Source organism: Sparus aurata, chromosome 17 (genome assembly GCF_900880675.1).
Source record: "Sparus aurata chromosome 17, fSpaAur1.1, whole genome shotgun sequence".
Classification (NCBI taxonomy): domain Eukaryota; kingdom Metazoa; phylum Chordata; class Actinopteri; order Spariformes; family Sparidae; genus Sparus; species Sparus aurata.
Window position 1 is genome coordinate 23,086,262 of NC_044203.1, and position 18,355 is coordinate 23,104,616.

At 41.5% G+C, this 18,355-nt stretch overlaps 1 protein-coding gene across 2 annotated transcripts; it reads left to right on the forward strand.

Annotated features, from left to right (window-relative positions):
* Positions 1 to 19: 19 nt before the first annotated feature.
* Positions 20 to 17,774, forward strand: pklr (pyruvate kinase L/R). 2 transcript variants are annotated; one of them, XM_030394985.1, is made up of 12 exons: positions 20 to 128; positions 5,492 to 5,656; positions 6,659 to 6,750; positions 6,856 to 6,987; positions 9,376 to 9,562; positions 10,911 to 11,184; positions 11,884 to 12,034; positions 12,888 to 13,040; positions 13,149 to 13,315; positions 15,423 to 15,489; positions 17,218 to 17,332; positions 17,422 to 17,774. In XM_030394985.1, the coding sequence occupies exons 1-12, from the start codon at positions 35 to 37 to the stop codon at positions 17,526 to 17,528; spliced, it is 1,704 nt and encodes a 567-aa protein (XP_030250845.1). In that variant the 5' UTR covers positions 20 to 34; the 3' UTR covers positions 17,529 to 17,774. The 2 variants fall into 2 exon arrangements, with proteins under 2 accessions (XP_030250845.1, XP_030250846.1); XM_030394986.1 differs by lacking the exon at positions 20 to 128 and adding an exon at positions 2,212 to 2,385.
* Positions 17,775 to 18,355: the final 581 nt, after the last annotated feature.

Sequence of the window (18,355 nt, forward strand, 5' to 3'; positions counted from 1 at the left end):
TGGCAAAGGCAACATTTACACTGCTGTCCACCAGATGGTGCCAAAACTCACACAAACACATTTATTTACATTTGCCCTGTTTGTCCCTCCTCCTCATTCAGTCTTGGCCTGCTTCTTGACTTCAACAGGTTGGTCACCTCATTTGCTAACCATCTAACCTTTACCACCTTTAATTCCTTTACAACCTTTACGGTGCAGACTGCATGCTATGTAAGGAGTGTGAGCAAACGCCTCGTTCTGCATCCTGTTGTTTATGGAACATTGGTTTTTGTTTGATTGTTGTTTGTTTGATTTTGCAGCTTGAAATCTTCCCTGTTGATTTCTCTCGCTCAGCCAGATATTGATCACTCTACTTTGTCCTGTTCCCGCAGTTGTTACCCAGCGAGTGTCATTAAATACTTTCCAGAGACACGCAACTCACAGGTTAAAATTAATTGTTTACTGTTGGAGACTAAAAGTGTGAAAGTTTTAATACTATCCTGTTTCCTACATCCTGTATCTTTGATTTAAGTTTCATATTAGTGCACTTTGGTCGTCATGCGTAAAACCGACCTTTATTCCAGTCTAGTAATTACTATTATATCGTACTAGGTGTGTTGCACAGGGTACATTTTCTGTAGTCAGTTCAGGAACAAAGGTCTGTTTGTCCTTTGGCTAACGATTTACACCCTCTGTCAGCCTGGGATCATGTGTGACTGTGCACGGATACAACCCCACAGACTGCAGCTCCATGCACTCTTTCAAGAGGTCAATAAGAAACTTTGAGTCAACTGTGTCACTGAGTGGAAGACAAATCATCTCCATGTGTCATATCTTTTGTCAAAGTCTCACACTGTGAGATAACATTAGCCATTATCAGCCCACATATTTTCTGAGAGACGAACCGGTTTATGTGTTTTCTCATAAAACAGGAACATGCTGCGGTGGGTGGAAAGCAAAAATGTGGAGGACAGCAAATTAGTGACAGACGTTTCCAAAGGTTCAGATTAGAGCTGTAATGATTAGTCAAACGAAAGAAAACTGCTTGGTTTCTGTCTTTTTTTCAAGCAAAAATGTCAAACATTTGCTGGTTCCAGTTTATTAATTGTAAAGATTTGCTGCTTTTCTTTGTCATTCATCACAGTAAATGAAGCATCTTTGGGTGTTTGACTTGTTGTTGGATGAATGAAGAAATGTCAGTTTGGGCTGTGGGAAAATTAGCATTTTTCATAATATTTTCCTGACATCTATATTTAAGGATTGATTGATAATGAAAATAAATGGCAGCTGACATCAAGAACCTGAGGCTGAATCTGCATTTTTCTCCTTTGACAGCTCGTCCCACTGTCTGTTATAAGTCAACCTTCAGAGGGGGAATATGTGCTGTAATTAATGGCTTATAATTAATGGTTGACAAATAATGGACTAGTACATGAGCCACTGATAAAATATATGTAACCTCGGGTTGCCAGATTGTGGCTGATGTTTGTTTGCCTAAATTATGACCCGATTTTTGTATTTTTAACTCTTCAGTTAATCATGTAAAATCCTCCAATGACCTGTCTGACCTCTGACCTTCTGGAAGTGCAGCAGGCAGTCTAAACGAAGATTAGTAACTCATTGACATTTTTGACTGCTGACTTATTAACATTTATGTTTACAGGTGATTCACTTGATTTTGGTTTGTTAGAATTGAAAGTAAGACACTCTTTTAAAACAAGATTTGATCTAAATTTTCTCAATATACTTTTTTGAATGCAGTTAGTATGTTCTTTTCAATAGCTTTTTTTTTCCATGTTCAAACAATATAACATGTCTTTGTTCCAGTGTGTTTATGAAGGAGTGTGTGTGGATTTCACAATCTGGCAACCCAAAAGTCTAGTAGGGTCTGCGAGTGACTTGTGAATGAAATGAGCAGCAGATACAGTCATGTTGAAAGTATTCCAAAGATTATCTGTGTCTGATTTTGGGTTAAAAGTGTGTCAAGGCCAGGGTCAGGATTAGATAACATGCAGCGATGCAGCAAAGTCTCACTTTGCACCCTGATAGTTCAGTGTCATCACGGGGCTATTGACATAAAGTATTTCCATTTTTAGCATTGCTTGGCCCAGTCACTGAGGCTGAGTCAGCCCCAGCAATTCATCCAAATGGACTCAATCCAAATGGTGCGAGTGGGAGGAGAGATGAGGGGGCAGCAGAGGGGTCAGAGGGTGAAAATGAATGAAAGAGGCTGAACTAAGCTTGTACAGGTGACACTAGTCTCAATAGGATGACAGGTGCACGGCCTGAGCACAGACGAGGATAAAGGCACGAGGAGGAAATTAAGAAATATTACAGAATAAAGAGGAAAAGGAGGAACTGTGCCGTGGATTTTAATTTAAAAAATGGAGGGTTTTTCCAAATCAGGTAAGTGGATGACCAATTTTCTTTTGTATTTTGAGTTTTTATATTATGAGCATACAATTTACGTATTATCACATATCCAAAGATGACTCTATAGTGACAGATTTACAAGGATTTATTGTGACACTGAGCTGCAAGGACAAAAGAGCGTTATGTGCCTTGGTTGATCAGGTGTTTCTCAGTAATAATTTGTCATTCTCCAACGTCTGTGATTGCATTTAAATCACTCAGTTGCCTGTTTTTAACTTGTTGGTCAGATTATGCAGCATAGTGTCTATTTTTAATGCTTTTGAACTTCAGTGGAGATGTGCAAACATCTGTCCACAGGTCAATCACACACATGCACGTTGACCTGCCGTCATGCAGGAATGTGACCCTCCGCAAACATGTCATTCCTGGTACAACCGGGCCTCACCCATCGACCCCGTCCACCTTTCTTATCAAAGTGCATTGACTGATATTTTGCAACCGTCTTTGACCCAACTTTATTTATAGTCATCCTTTCCTGTAACAGGCACCTGTATCTATGTATGTGTGAGTGTTTCCATGTGTACACCCTGGGAAGTGTCAGAGGAGGCTCTCAGTGGGAAACGTAATGATGTGTGCAGCAGCGCGGCAGAACTGGGTCACCGGGAGGTGTAGAGAGAGAGAGAGAGAGAGAGAGAGAGAAAGGAACTGACAGCTACCGAATCCACAGGATGGAGGAGCTGTGTCTGTTTTGCTCACGTTATCTGCAAAAAAACCTCCCAGTCACTGTTGCCATCAGGGAGTTTCCTCTGCAGACTTCAAGCTTTGTCCTTCTGTGTTTCTGCGTGTCGCTCCACCACAGAGGGCTTTAATTAAATTAAATGCAATTAAAACATAACACTTTGGGGGACAAGGTCTTTACATTAGGGCATGCAGTGCAAAAGATAACAAATCAACAACACAAGCCCTAACAAATAATCCAGTTTTCAGTTTATTTCTTTTCCTTGTCAGATGCCTCCTCTCATCACCTCACCCTCTCGTCCTCCTCCCCTCTCTGCCATCCTCATCCTCACCTCTTCACTCCCGTTGTGTCGTGAGCAGCGACCTTGTCTGTCAGGCCCCTATCTCCTCGTCCTTCTCCTCCCTGGTCTTTGCTCCCTGCTCCCCTGCGGAGGCAGAAATTGCAAGCTTGACTGACTGTGACATCCTTTAAAATGGAACCCATTGTACTGACTCAAAGCCTTCAGTCAGGTAGACTATAAGGCTGTGCATGAAGACATGAGCTCCATTTACTGTTTTTAACACTTTTGTGCAGCAGTAGTGACAGGTGGAGTCACTGGGATCATCCCAATTTGGAGGTGTGATTTTCTTGTTTCATTATAGCTTGGCTGATTCTGATTTACTGGCAGTGTTTTGGAGTAGTGAGCTACATGTAATTGAACTATAAGTTTGAGTAGATTTTGCAGTAGTTTGCTGATAGTTTAACTACATTTATATTCATACAGTATTTCAGGTAGTTAAATTACTTTTCATGTCTTTTACCAAAGACTATAAACAATTTTTGACCATAAAAGGAGGGAAAAACTTGAATATATTAGTTGTCAGTTATTAGTATTGATTATTGCTGTGTATTAGCAGGGCTCCAAGTCCAAAAGTCTGTCACATGTGTGTGCACTGGTGCGCCTGAAATTTAGACATTATTTTCCAAAGAATTGCTTTTTATTGTCATGTATTGAGTTTGAGGTTCTCCTATTTCCTATTTTATTTTGAAGTTCTTTGCTCATGTGTCTTGTTTTGCATTTAATTTTCCCTCTAGCTGTGAACTTGCATCCTGTCTCTGTGTTCACCTGTGTCCTGTTAGTTAATGAGTTAATCAGTTCTCTGTTTTTTTTTGTTCCCCTGAGCCTGTTCCTGGGTCTTTGTGTCCCTTCTACCATGGTTTGATTCTGGTTTTTGTTGCTCTTGTTCTTCCTAGTCTGTAATTTGCCCTTTTGATTTGTACTTTGCTTTTCTTGGTGTGTACTTTTAATTTTGGTGTTTTTGCACTACATTTTGAGGATTTCGGCTGGTTATTAAAAGCTCGCTTTTTGCTCCTAATCCTGCCTGCCTCTTCAGTGTCTTGCATTTGGGTCCGCGCCATTTTGCCCCTTGTCACATTTGTATTTCTATAACTTGTTGATGCTGTACCAGTGCCTTCGATAAAACCACTAAAATTAGCTGATATCAGGGTTATTGATAATAACTTCTCTAAGTAATTCAAGTCATTCCATGTTAGCAATTTACGGTTACAGATAATAGCATATAAAAATTACATGTGGGAAAAACAGATAGATAGACATATTACCATCAACTGAGCATTTACTTTCATCCACTGTGTTACTTCAGGTAAGGTTTGTGAGGGGTCATTCATATAGATTCTCCCAGTCAGGAGCTAATTTTCCGGTTATTCTGACTGAGCCAAAAATCAGCGAATGAACCAGCATCAAAGTAGAACTGTTCTGGTTTTTCACACTCTGATCTATGGATTTGTTATTTGTTGGCCCTTTGTTGTTTTTCAGCTAGAGATGAACACGTAGCTCAAACACGGACAGAAAACAAAGAATGCAAGCAAATCACGTCTCCTTTGTGTTTGAGAGTCTCCTCTGAGAATACAAGACATCTCAGTTTACCTTAATTCCTTCTTCGGCAGAGAGGTGGATAGTATTTTATTGGACTGCACGTGAAACCAGATCCTCCTCACTGTTGTCTGAGAAACAGACTTTTGGGAGTGTGGAGACCTCTGTGTTTCAAATGTCACCGTGTAACCCTGTATGTTTCCTTTACACAGCAATCTCAGCCTTCCTGTCACCTATCAAATGCCATTTTGTCGCTGAACTGCAGTGTTTTGTTTTCACTCAGCCGATTGTATGGCAGCTGAATGTCAGCATGTAAATCCACATGACCCCTCCACGCTGTAGTTAATGTCAGGTCAGCTGTACCTTCAGAGTCTGTCTCCTCCCTTCACTCTAAACACAAACTATATGGGTTTTTAACCACAGAAATCACACACGCGTTTGTTTAATTTGTATTCTCAGGTGGAGTTGCCAGTTGAGTTTTCATGACTGCCTTCACCCCGCTGACAACATTTTTTCTGTCGCTACAGCTCGCATCAGGCGTTACTCAGAGGCGATGACACTGCCGGACTCTTTCATCCAACGCCAGCAGCTGGATGCCAGCATGGCTGACACCTTCCTGGAACATCTCTGTCTGCTAGACATCGACCAGGAGCCAATCACAGCGCGCAACACCAGCATAATCTGCACCATTGGTGAGTGTAGGCAAATGGCTGCAGACAGTGAGTCTCAGTTTCAAGTTTGTTTTCTGGCGACTGTTTGTCATCACTGGCACTCAGCTCCTGGGTGCTGCTGGGTGGCCCTTAGTGTGTTGGCAGGGTTTAAGACTTGGCTGTGTCACCCTGGAGCTCTGTCAGCCCAGAAAGAGAGAAAAATAATTAGAAGGCAACACAAAATACAAATTGCTACTTAGTCCCTCCAGAGCTCTGAATCTCCAGATATCACCTTTCATTTCTCACAAAGGCAAATATCTTTTAACGGCTCACCAAAGGGGCTTGTTTCGAAGGTGTTAAAGTAGCAGGTAACACCGATAATTCATCATAATTGATCTGCCAATTATTGTCTTTACCAATAAAAATCAGGAAAAATTCAGAAAATTGTTAAATTTGACACATTCAAATTCCCTCTTTTGTCTTAGCAAGAGTCCAAAACCCAAAAGTATTGAGTTTATTATCACAGAAAACACAGAAAAGCAGCAGATGGTCTCATTTGAAAAGCTTGAATCAGTGATCATTTATCATAGATGTCAATTTTCTGCTAATCAACTCATTGTTTATGCTCAGTTTTAATGTTAAACTCCTACACCTAAACATAAATTTGTGTATCGGGGAATACTGAGCACGGGTCAAATACCAGTGCTTAAAATACGTGTACAGTATAATAATAATAACCCTATATTGTTGTTTTGTTTTTGTGTGTTTTGTCTTGATTATTAGAGGGTTTGGCATGTGGGCCTTTAAATAACTTTGGGATATTTTTAGGCTATATCTTGATACACTTTACTTTTGAAATTAAAATTTTGAAGCACTTCATTAATGTTAGGGCTTGGTGAGAAAATCGAATCACAATATTATCATTATTTCTGACACTGGTATCGGTTTTGGAGCAACCCGAAAAACATCTTTTTTCATTTCAAAATCTCAACAAAACCCTCACACACTCTTCTAAACGAGTGTCTCTCTTTCTTGTCCATTCAGGTCCTGCATCCCGATCAGTCCCCAAACTCCAAGAGATGGTGAAGGCAGGAATGAATATCGCTCGTCTTAATTTCTCTCATGGCTCACATGAAGTATGTACAGTGCCTGTGTTTCAGTAGAGTAGATCAGCACATGTTTCTGTCTTTCCTTCAGTCATGTATTGACTCTGTGTCTGTCTCCCTCCCTGTGTCTGTCAGTACCATGGCGAAACCATCAAAAACATCCGAGAGGCGGTGGAGACGATAACCTCCGACCCCTTGTATTATCGGCCTGTTGCCATCGCTTTGGATACAAAGGGTCCAGAGATCCGCACTGGATTAGTGAAAGGGGTAAACATGTACTGCCTCATCCATCAAACAGTCTGAATCAACCTGTCACATGCAGTCAGGTGTGAGAGGTGCTGAAAATGTCGACTATGTCGACTGCTTCGTTTCTTCATCGTTTTCTACAGGTTGTCACAAGTGTTGTTGTGTCCTCTTTTGCTCTCTCATCATCAGATTATTGTGTTGTTCTTTGTGTTGCTGTCGCACACTGTCTGCTTTGCAGAACAAATAACTGCAAGCTGTTGGAAACCTCTTCATGCTTTGATTAGCTTACAAAACGCATGGAGTGGGAGCTGCACACTGAGTCTGGCTCATTTTGACTCTTCCAAAGTCTGTTTAGAAGACTAATTGGAGGATACAAATAAGATACTAACACTTGAGCTATACATAACTGTGTGTTAATCATATTTTACATTATATATTATCTTTATTTCATTTTCTTACAAGCCTATTCTACTTTGCTCTCACATATCATGAACAGAGTTAGGAGTGAGATACAAAAGTGACGCAGGACTAAAGTGACGCACTACTATATATTGATTTATGCTGAAACAGAGCAATATAACTCATTTCGAATAAGTTTTACGGTAATATTATCACAGTTACTACGTTCAGTGATGCTTCAACACCTGAAGTTACGGGTTTAGAGATGTTTTTCAACATGGTCAGACCCACCGTGTCACCGGTGACCTGTTTAACATTGTTTAAAGCCGCTAATAATGATATAAATGTTTAACTCTGGTCAACATGGACATGCTACACATGGTTAGATAGATTCTCCACATTTCAGATGTTCAATTTAGTGGAAACCACAAGAACTGTCCTCAGGAATAAGTCACAGTTCATAGTTGAAAAGAAAGTGGTCAGGATGTCAACTGATGTGCATTTGACATATGTCCTGATCATTACCTAATGATACATTAATGTATTATCTCATTTTTCAGTAACAATTATATCCTTTTCTGCAGTTATTTTAGTGAAAGTAGCACACAAGTAATCAGCAGGGCTGGGTATCACTGAAAAGTTTTCATACCAGCACCGGTACAGATACAGACACCTTTAACCGACAGCCAAGAAACAATTTAATGAAATCCAATTTCATTATACATGCATGCGGTGCGCCTCTGAGCATGACCTAGTGTTTGTCTCGAGGCAGCCAATCGCCAACACTATTAGATCTTGGCACAAAAAGCATGCTGCGTGCTTATTGGTTCACTGATGCTGATGAAATTAGCTTTTTAAATATTCACAGTTGGTGAATGATGAGACATTTTTTGATCACTGGATAGTATCGAGGCCATAAAAATGTTGAAGTTTGATACCCAGCTCTAGTAATCAGTAATGCAATACTCTACACAGACAGTAATATTCTAAAGTGAAATATTACATTCAAATGATGGTAACTTGTAATATGTGATACATTACATTTTGGAAGTTACTTGCCCAACACTGATCATGAACACTGTTACGACGCTGAGAATAACCAGACGAATCTCTGAGTAACGGTAAAAATTGAACCCAGGGAAACAGGTTCAGGGAAACCAGAAGTATAAACACATGAAAGGAGTGTGTTAACAAATTTAGTAAGAAGAATATTATTTACAATAAAACCACCATCATTTCTTGCATGTTTTAGCAGAGGACATTTTACATTAACAGCAAGAATGTGGATAACTGGAAAAAACAGCAGACACAAACAAACAAGTGAAGGTAGAAAACAGGTGACATATTAGTGGGACAGTTATTACCGAGTACAGTTGAAGTCTGTGACGTTATCACATCATCACTGGCACTTGAAACCTCTGATTTAACAGCACGGTTCAGCCACAGGCATCCTAACACACAGACCGGCCTGTTGAAGCTCAGCATGGATTTAGACAGCGTGTGGAGATGAATCAAACATGTTTTCAGCTCGGCTCCGACGCAGGTTGTGGTTTTGCAACAGCAAACAGAGAAGGAGCCACACTCAGGATGAGAAAACCAAATATTTGATTCCAACAGATTGAGGTGCAGCAACATACTATAGATGACAACAACAGGACTTGGAGGGTTGCCATATATTGCAATTCTTACGTGCCATTTATTCTTTTTATTTATTTAACATTTTTCTTGCCAAATTTGTGAGTTACACACTGAGTTTGTTGGTTCTTCTGCTCTTGGGTAACAATACAAAGCACAGATTGTATGTCACATTCTTGCCCACACATTCCTGCAAACATTACCGTGATGAAACTCTGTACTTGCACCACAGGTTTGCCCTGTAGAGATCATGTTCTTAATCAACTAGTGATGACACGTTTGATAACATCTTCCATGCATTCGAGGAGATAGAGGTGATAGTGGTGTTTGCTGGACAGTAGTCATTTCCTTTTGTGTTTGCGTGTGTTTGTATAGACGGTGGAGGAGGAGGTGGAGCTGGAGAAGGGCAGCCATGTCCGTGTGGTGACAGCAGAAGGTGACAAAGACAAGACGGACGGGAAGATGATATGGGTGGACTACCCCAGTCTGCCCAAAGTCCTCAAGAAAGGAAGCACGATCTACATCGATGATGGCCTCATTGGACTCAAAGTACAAGGAACAGGTCACGCACATTAAGTTGTCTTTAACAAAGCAGTAATGTGACAAGATCTTACCTCTTATTTTCTTGTGTTATGAAGTATATTTGATTAATTATGCAATATAAAAACATCAAAAGTAATCTTGACAAAACAATATAAAGGAAAAAAAAAAGAAAAAAGAAAAAAAGAACATAGCAAGCGTTTAACAAGCATACATATGCATACACGCGTGGATTCAAACATATATCTGCATACATAAACATAAATATTCCTCTCTGCCATTATCAGGTAACACTTCTCATTTTGTTTACCCTTATTATCTTCCATACAAAGTCCTACTTTATGTTTATCAGGTCACAGCACTGACTTACAAAAGATCCCGCGCTATGATCGGCCCGTCTCTCAGTCTGAATGAGATGTTTTTCTAACCTTGCTTAGCTGAATAAGCTATTCATGAAAAGACGGTTCCCCTGGAGTCCATCAGCCCCTTAACAAAATCTGCCTCCCCACCATTATAGTGCTAATGTAGTCTGGGTCATATCTGAGTCTGCTATAATTGGTGGGTCACCTTGTATATATTGCCTCGGAATGAAATCAGATTTATGACTTGAGTAATCCCAGATACATTTATGGACCTTTGCTCCTGTAAGTCTGAACTAAGGGGCGTTCCAAAAGCAGACATATACTTTTTACTTCAGATCTTTGATATTTGCACTAAACTGCATTATTTCCTGCAAGACAAAACTTTTCTTGAAATGTGGTAAATGCTTTCTCCTTCGAAAGAAGACACTACACCTTTATCAACGCAGTCCTTACAAAAAAAATTATAGCTTTGGCAATCCTCAATTCAGGGATTCAAAGCATCTTAAAGGAGAAGTTCACCCAAAAATGAAAATTCAGTCACTATCTACTCACCACTACACTGATGGAAAGTCAGATGAAGTTTTGTGGCTGACAAAACATTTCTGGAGCTTTACAGCAAAACAGAGATGCAGCATTCTCCATCTGAAGTAGATGGGGAACATAAAAATCAACACCAACTGCAAATAAACATAAATGGTTACATACAGCTCACCTGGGAGTAATCCAAGTTTCTGAAATCCTGAAATTTAAAATTGATTTGAAAATATGTTATTCATAGCATTTTTAAAGCCAGAATTTTCACCGTAGCTGCTATGCTAAAAGCGCTAGCACGCCACCCGTCTGAAGAGGATGCAAGAGCTTGACCGTGTGTCAACGTAGCAAATCAATTTGGGATCTCAGGGCTTCCGGAGACTTGGACTATGCCCGAAAAGCTGCATGGAACCATTTTATATTCTTTCAATTCACACTTGTGGGTGAACTTATCTTTTAACTCCTTGTCCTCTGCAGGCCCTGACTGGGTGGACACAGTGGTGGAGGCTGGCGGCGTGCTGTGCAGCCGTAAAGGCGTCAACCTCCCCGGCTGCGACCTGATCGGCCTGCAGGCAGTCAGCGAGCGAGACGAGGCTGACCTGAGGTTCGGGGTGGCCCAGGGTGTCGACATCGTGTTCGCCAGCTTCATCCGCTCGGCTCAGGATGTCAAAGACGTGCGGCGGGTTCTGGGGCCACACGGGCGAGACATCAAAGTGATCAGCAAAGTGGAAAGCCGGCAAGGGGTTCAGAAGTGAGTGGAGGAAAAACACTATAAATAAAAACCATTAAAGCGTGGTTACTTTGAGCTGGAGGCAGTGAGAGGCTGTGGCAGGACGTATAAATCCAGCGCTCCTGTGGACGGCCAGCTGTCAGTGATGGATGGACATATGTCAGCTCTGGATTTAATGCATCTGTGATAGGCGATGTGTGTCCCTGTGAGTAATAGCTACCAATTAAAATATCTGACACAATTCATGTCACAGCTCCCTCATCTCCATCACTTATCTCACACTCTCCCCTACTGCTGACACTGTTAAACTATGGCTCTAATTTAAATGTTGGCTCATAAAGATTACATTTTTGCTTGATTATGATGCTCTGTGTCAATATTTGGAGGAAAGAGTCCTGTTTAACATCTCCTGCAGCTGTTTTTACTTAAATCATGCTAATCACATGTTCCTGCTCTTCCCTGTTTGCACTGCTCACGCATTCATAATGTAGGATTTAGATTACAAAGCAAGAAAATCCTCAATATGTTCTCAAGATCCAGAAGCAGTCAGCAAAATCCTGTTTTTTGCAGCTCAAAATGCATCCTGGATGAACACAAACAGTGTAATTTTGCTCCTCTCTGCTTCCTCGTCCCTTTTGTCCCTCGTCCCAACTCCCTCTTTTCATCCCAAACCCTGAATCCTTCGCCTTCCTCATCCCCGCCCCTTAATCTCTCTGTCAGTTTTGAGGAGATCCTGGCTGAGAGCGATGGCGTTATGGTTGCCAGGGGCGACCTGGGGATCGAGATCCCGGCGGAGAAAGTCTTCATCGCCCAGAAGATGATGATTGGACGCTGCAACTCTGCCGGCAAGCCCGTCATCTGTGCCACACAGGTCAGGGACGAGCACACGCAAGAACACATGCGTGCAGATATGAAAAAACATGCAGATTTAGACTCTTAACTACAGTGTTAACCAATCAGGTGTCAAACGGTGCGAGCAGACTAACATTAAAACCTAACAGGCACACATTAACCTTGCACTCCTACATAATGCACTCGCACGAACACACATTCACTTGTCTGATGAGTTCATCCTCAAAGACACACACACACATTTCCTCTCTTTCACACCCCTCTCTGCTTACTTGCGCACACATACACACATGCATGCACACTCCTGCAGCCATGTTGAGTCACAGTGCTGTATCTTGTTTATGCTACAGCTCCTGACTCAGAGTGACAGCGTTATAGCAGGTTTGCTACTCCAGACCCGAGCCCACAAACAACACCCACACACACACACACACACACACACATGCACACACATGCACTAATGAGCATTAGCAGGAGCTTTTTAGCTACTACAAAAATGCAGTCTCTCGGGCAACGCTGCGAGCTATCTCATCCTCCAACTGTCTGTCCAGCCTATTGACTCATAATACTGAGTCTCCGGCTTGCCAATAGTAATCTTGCAGAGTCATCTTCGCCTGCCTCGGTCTAACTGATTGCTATTTCTCCCTCCACCACTGTCCAGCCATCCACAAAGCTATTAGCTCCTCTCCTCATTGTCTCGCGCCTGCGTGCCTTACATTTCTTTCTCATCTGGGTCAAAATTTGACACATAAAGTGGCTTATATTTGATGGATTAATCCCTCTTCAGTGTCTTATTCACTTGAGATATTTCAGCTGTGGTTAAAGTACTAATGTGAAGCTGATGTGATGTGTGTGTGTCCGTGTGTATTTAGATGCTGGAGAGCATGGTGGCCCACCCACGGCCAACAAGAGCGGAGGGCAGTGACGTGGCCAACGCTGTGCTGGATGGGGCCGACTGTGTAATGCTATCTGGGGAGACCGCCAAGGGTCTGTTTCCTGTGGAGGCCGTCGCAATGATGCACTCGGTGTGTGTTTCTGTGTGTGCATGATGTCCACTCTGTTACATCTGACTTGGGGCCCTCTGATAACCCTCTCCCTCTCCTCACCCTCACTCCTCTGTCGCTGTCTCTCAGATCTGCAGGGAGGCAGAGGCGGCCATTTTCCACCAGCAGCTCTTTGAGGAGCTGCGTCGCCTCACTCCCCTCTCCTCCGATCCCACAGAGGTCACAGCCATCGGAGCGGTGGAGTCATCCTTTAAATGTTGCGCTGGAGCTATCATAGTCCTCACCACCAGTGGCAGGTGTGTAAAACAAACCTATCACCGACAATGTATGGTTAATAAATGGTTAGAAATGAGCAACTCCTGCACCTTATAAAATTTCACATTTATATGCAATATTTCAGTTCTTGACCTTCACAAATAGTGTCACAGTTCAACATAAAAAAGACACAAACACAGACACAGAAGCAGGCAGGTTGAAGCTTTAATAATGAGAGCTAAAAATCAGTCCAAAATCCAAAATGTAAAATGCAAGCAATAAAAAGGCTGGCAACAATAAATTGGCTACAAAAACTCAACAAGGAGATACCAGAAATCTAAAAACAGAGGAAAAATCATTAAGTCATGGGGAACAAATCAGGATCACAGGGAACCCATGAAGACCCTGGAACCAACGCAGAGTAAAGGAAAAAAAAACACAGACTGACGTAGACAAGGGCTAATGTACAAATGAAACACGGCAGTGCACAATCTTTTCATGTAAATCTTATAAGCTTTTTCCCAAAATGTCCAACCAATCTTTTTAAGCTATGGAAAGATTTTGTTTACTGTCAATTAAAAGGTGACCATGAAGGACACAAAGTCCAGTCTCCCACATTAAAGTCACTGACATACAACTTCCTGCGTCAGTGGTCTGCGGTATTGGACATGAAGTGCTGAGTCATCCCAAGAGCATGCTGTTGAACATACTGTAGACTCGAGCAAACATGTCAGTAATGTTTTTCCTAGTTTCCATTCTTCCCTCTGGACAGACAATACAAGCTGTTGGAGCAGCAGATGTTGTGTTTTTTATCCCAGAGCAAAGATTCAATATTGCACTTCTGTTTCATGTTTCCTTAGGGCAGCGTTTTATGTTGACTATAACTTTTATTGTGTAGCCCCTATGTTTTTGTGTGTTCTGACTTCTTCTCTTGCCAAATACATATTACTCTTCTCTGAAGACATGCACTCACATATAGATATACTATTATGTAAATGTATATTTTTGCACCACCATGTAAATAGACCTGTCTCCACATACACACAGGCACCACAAAAATCTTCAGTCCTATCACACTTCATTACTTATACAGAGGCTGAGAAGATCCAGTTGACCTTGATTGCAGATCAAGATTGTAAGCAAACAAGACAAAGAGTCTACAGCGATGCTATCAGCTCTGAGAGGCTGTGCTAGGGCACAACAGCGCCGTGAGCCAAATGCTAATGTGGGCATGTTTAGAGGCTCACACATGACAAACGTACAGACTGTGTTTAACACATACAGTGTTTGCCATTTTGAACAACTTATTTTAGTGTGTTAGCATGCTTACATTGCCTATTTTATACAGTATTATGCAGGAGCACAAAAAATACATCTGAGACCAATCGGAATGGCATCAGTGTTGGTCATAAACAAAAAGTATATAACAAATAATATTTACTGTGATATTTAAAGAATTTTAGTTTAAAACTTTAAAAGACTAACATTATCAACAGAATGTGAACACAGTTTTGACATTATGGCAAAGATTATTTGTACTGTGTTGCAGAGATATCTGTTAAAGCTAGCATGCTAACCAGCTGGACCTTTTCCATTTTGTACCTCAAGAAGTGATAGTCGATAGTTAACCAACACTTATCCAGTGCCCCGAGCTCCAGGTCCTGGCAGATTTAGCTAACATGGCCGCTAGCTGTCAGGATTACTGAATTTATTAGATAACAGCAGCTATAGTTAGCAGTTACTCTGGTGATATGCTGCCCCCTGGTGAGCTGCCAATTCTTACATGAGGGCCAAGGTTAGAGGATCAAAGTCTTGAGGATTCATCCGAAGGACACAAAATTAGATGGATAGTTGTTGAAATGTTGTGACCAACAGAGCAATCCCTTGAGCCAAGCCACCTGCATGGCCAAACAGTGACTTCGTGTTCATTATTTCATTTTGATGACTTCACTCAGTGACATCTGCATTTAGATCAATTATGCATTTAATCAATGTGTTAATCGTTCAGTAAATGAGGAGCATCTTTGAGAATAAAGGTGTTCATAGAGTTCTACGCTAATGAGCCTTGAACCTGTGATGAACAATACTTATAAAACACTTTATGTTGGTTTTTCCTTGAATTTGTCACCTTCCTCCTCTTCTCTCCAGGGCGGCACATCTCCTGTCCCGGTACCGGCCTCGCTGTCCGATTATTTCCATCACCAGAAGTCCTCAGGTACCGTCTGCCTCTATGAACTAGCATTGCACTGGTCTTTCCTGAACCCCCACCATTGAATTGTTGACTCATAGTTTTAAAAATCAAACAGTGTGTGATACAGTCAGTATTTACTCTTACAATCTGTTGCTGTTAAAAGTCACAGTGCTAAAGATGTCACATTGGTCTCTCTGACTGTGTTTATGTGTGATATTCAGCTGGGGTGTATTTCTGTTTTATGGAGCATTTTACAGCCTCTTTGCTCAAAGATAGTTATTTTAAAAAATGGTCGGAGCAAAAAATGTGTCGCAAACGGTCTCATAGTAGCTCAAGATTACCTCTGATTTTCCAGCCGTGTGGAGTTAATCCTCATAATAATCTCCTCCTCATGCTATAGACTCAACATGGAGGTTAGAGAGTCAGGGCCAGGTTCAGAGCCGCACATCTGGACCTGGTTTGACACTGTCACCCTACTTATGGCAACCTCTGAGATTACAGGGTGGTAATTTTGAATGTTGAAAACTGTTTTCTTCAGGAGAAACTCACTAGGAACAGGCTCAGTTTTTAGGGAGTGCCCTCTTTACAGTGATGTACAAATGATACGAGTGAAAATAATCAGTCAACATGGCTAGCAAGAGTTAAAAAGATGAAACAATAATGCTTACAACAGACAAATAAGAAATGAGATGTGAGATGTGGACGCTACGTCTGCTTATAAAACTTGGTGTCTTTATCTACAACAGGTCTCAGGTCAGAGAGAACAGGCCTCTCAGCTTCTGTCTGACTCTAGTGCCATTGATGCACAGAAACACAATGTTACGTCATATTGTCTCTTAATTAAGTTATAAATCAATACACAACTATATTAATCCTGGCATGACTCCTTATCTATATTTCTGATTTTGACCTTTACAAAGGACCTCATGCATGCCCTACTCCATGAAAGTGATTTATTAAGAACTGTATTACCTCTGGCACAAACGTCCACTTGGTCTCAAGGATGAACTGATTAGAATTAGGTGGTCCAAAGGCAAAGTAACAGTGACCTCTCAAAACATGTTTCTGGCCATGAATCAAATCAAGAATAGAGAACTCAAGGACTTATATCCAAAAGGTCAAAGGTCAGCTTCTCGGCCACATCTTAATGCTCTGCAAAAACTCATTTCTGGCCATTACTCAACGGCATAACTTAGAACAGAGAGCACAGATTGCGACCATATTTCACATTTGGGCAGGTACGTCATTGGGGACACTGATGTCGGGTGACCACTGTGGACCTGTGGTGATTGTAGAGATCTCTTGTGCTGCTGGGTTTAAAATGTGTGTGAAGCAACCATGTTTTAGAATTTGTAGCTTCTTTGCAGCAACATAAATATTTGAAGGTTTGTCTACTGTCATGGCAACGTCTTTGTGTTGTGTCAGAATCAACTTTTTTGACCGAGCATTGGAGAGCATATCTGATTTCCAGACAAAGTCCTTACCTATCTACAAGTAGACTTCGCTATATTTACTTTAGAGGGTCATAAATGAAATAGGCTTGAAAAAGGCTGAATTACATCAGTCATGGGCTCATTTTGGATGTCGAAATCTTGAATATGCAGAGAAACTGGCAGGAATGCATCACCTTATCGGCTACCACAAGCAAATTAAACCACATTTTGTTAACAATTTGTAGTTACATTTAACTGAAATCACTGTTATGTAACAAATACCTGAGCCTTCCCTTCACGTCTCTGTCGTCTCCCTCAGGTGGCTCGTCAGTCTCAGCTGTTAAGAGGAGTGTTTCCTGTCCTCTTCCACCCTCTGCCTGCTCCCGTCTGGGCCGATGATGTAGACAACAGGGTCAACTTTGGCATGGATATAGGTCAGCAAGTGTGTGTTTGTCTGCCTCCTGGTTATTTGTATGCTATGATGCCATCTCACTCACAAACTCTCCTGTGTTTCCCTCCTTAGGAAAGGCAAGAGGATTCTTCAAGTCGGGCGACATGGTGATTGTGGTGACAGGCTGGATCCCGGGGTCCGGCCACACTAACATTATGAGGGCGGTCAGCGTCCCGTAACGACTGGACCTGAGGCGACTTCAGTGTTGGAGGCCCAAACATTTAAACGTGACAACCACCACGACTTTAAATAAAATAAAAACCACTGTCATTCGTAGATTCAGGTATTAAATTCACAAGTATTTCTGCAGTATCGTCCTTATTACTGAAACCAAAGTTGTGGTAAGGAATTGTTGCATGTGTGTGTCTTGAAACAATGACTCCCTCCAAAATTAAACTTGAAACATTAACCTTAAGCTTCACTAACTGAGCCGTCCAGCCTCTGCTTTTCAACTCTAATATTTATGGGAGTAATATTGAATTGAAAATTTATATTATCTCTTGATCTGCCACCGTGGAAGCATATCATCATTGGTTGTCGATACAGAATTGGGAGATAAGGCTTTTATTCCTGTTCATAGTCCTGAGCTTATCTGTGACAGCGCAGCTCTTTTGGCTGTTATGAGCGGTGATGGGCAAAGCCGAGATGACGGGTATTGAACCGCACTCCTTTGTCCACTGAGATGACCCAGATGCTGACATCTGTCTGCCGTTCTACCATAAACTAATTACATCTGTGACTGCGTGTCTCCTCCTCGTGTGTCATGATCCTCCATATGACGTCCTTGCTTTTTCGTCTGCGTGCTTTCTCCCTGTGTTGTGTTTTCTTCTGGAACTAATATGCCCTGAATCCTGTATGAGATTACCTATTCTATTCCTGTCCATGTTTACATTCACATACATAATGAGCTTACTGAGCACATTGTTCATGGGTGTTTATCATCATTTATCTTTAATAAGGCATTAAAAGACATTTAAAGCACTTAGAGAACATACTTTTATACTCT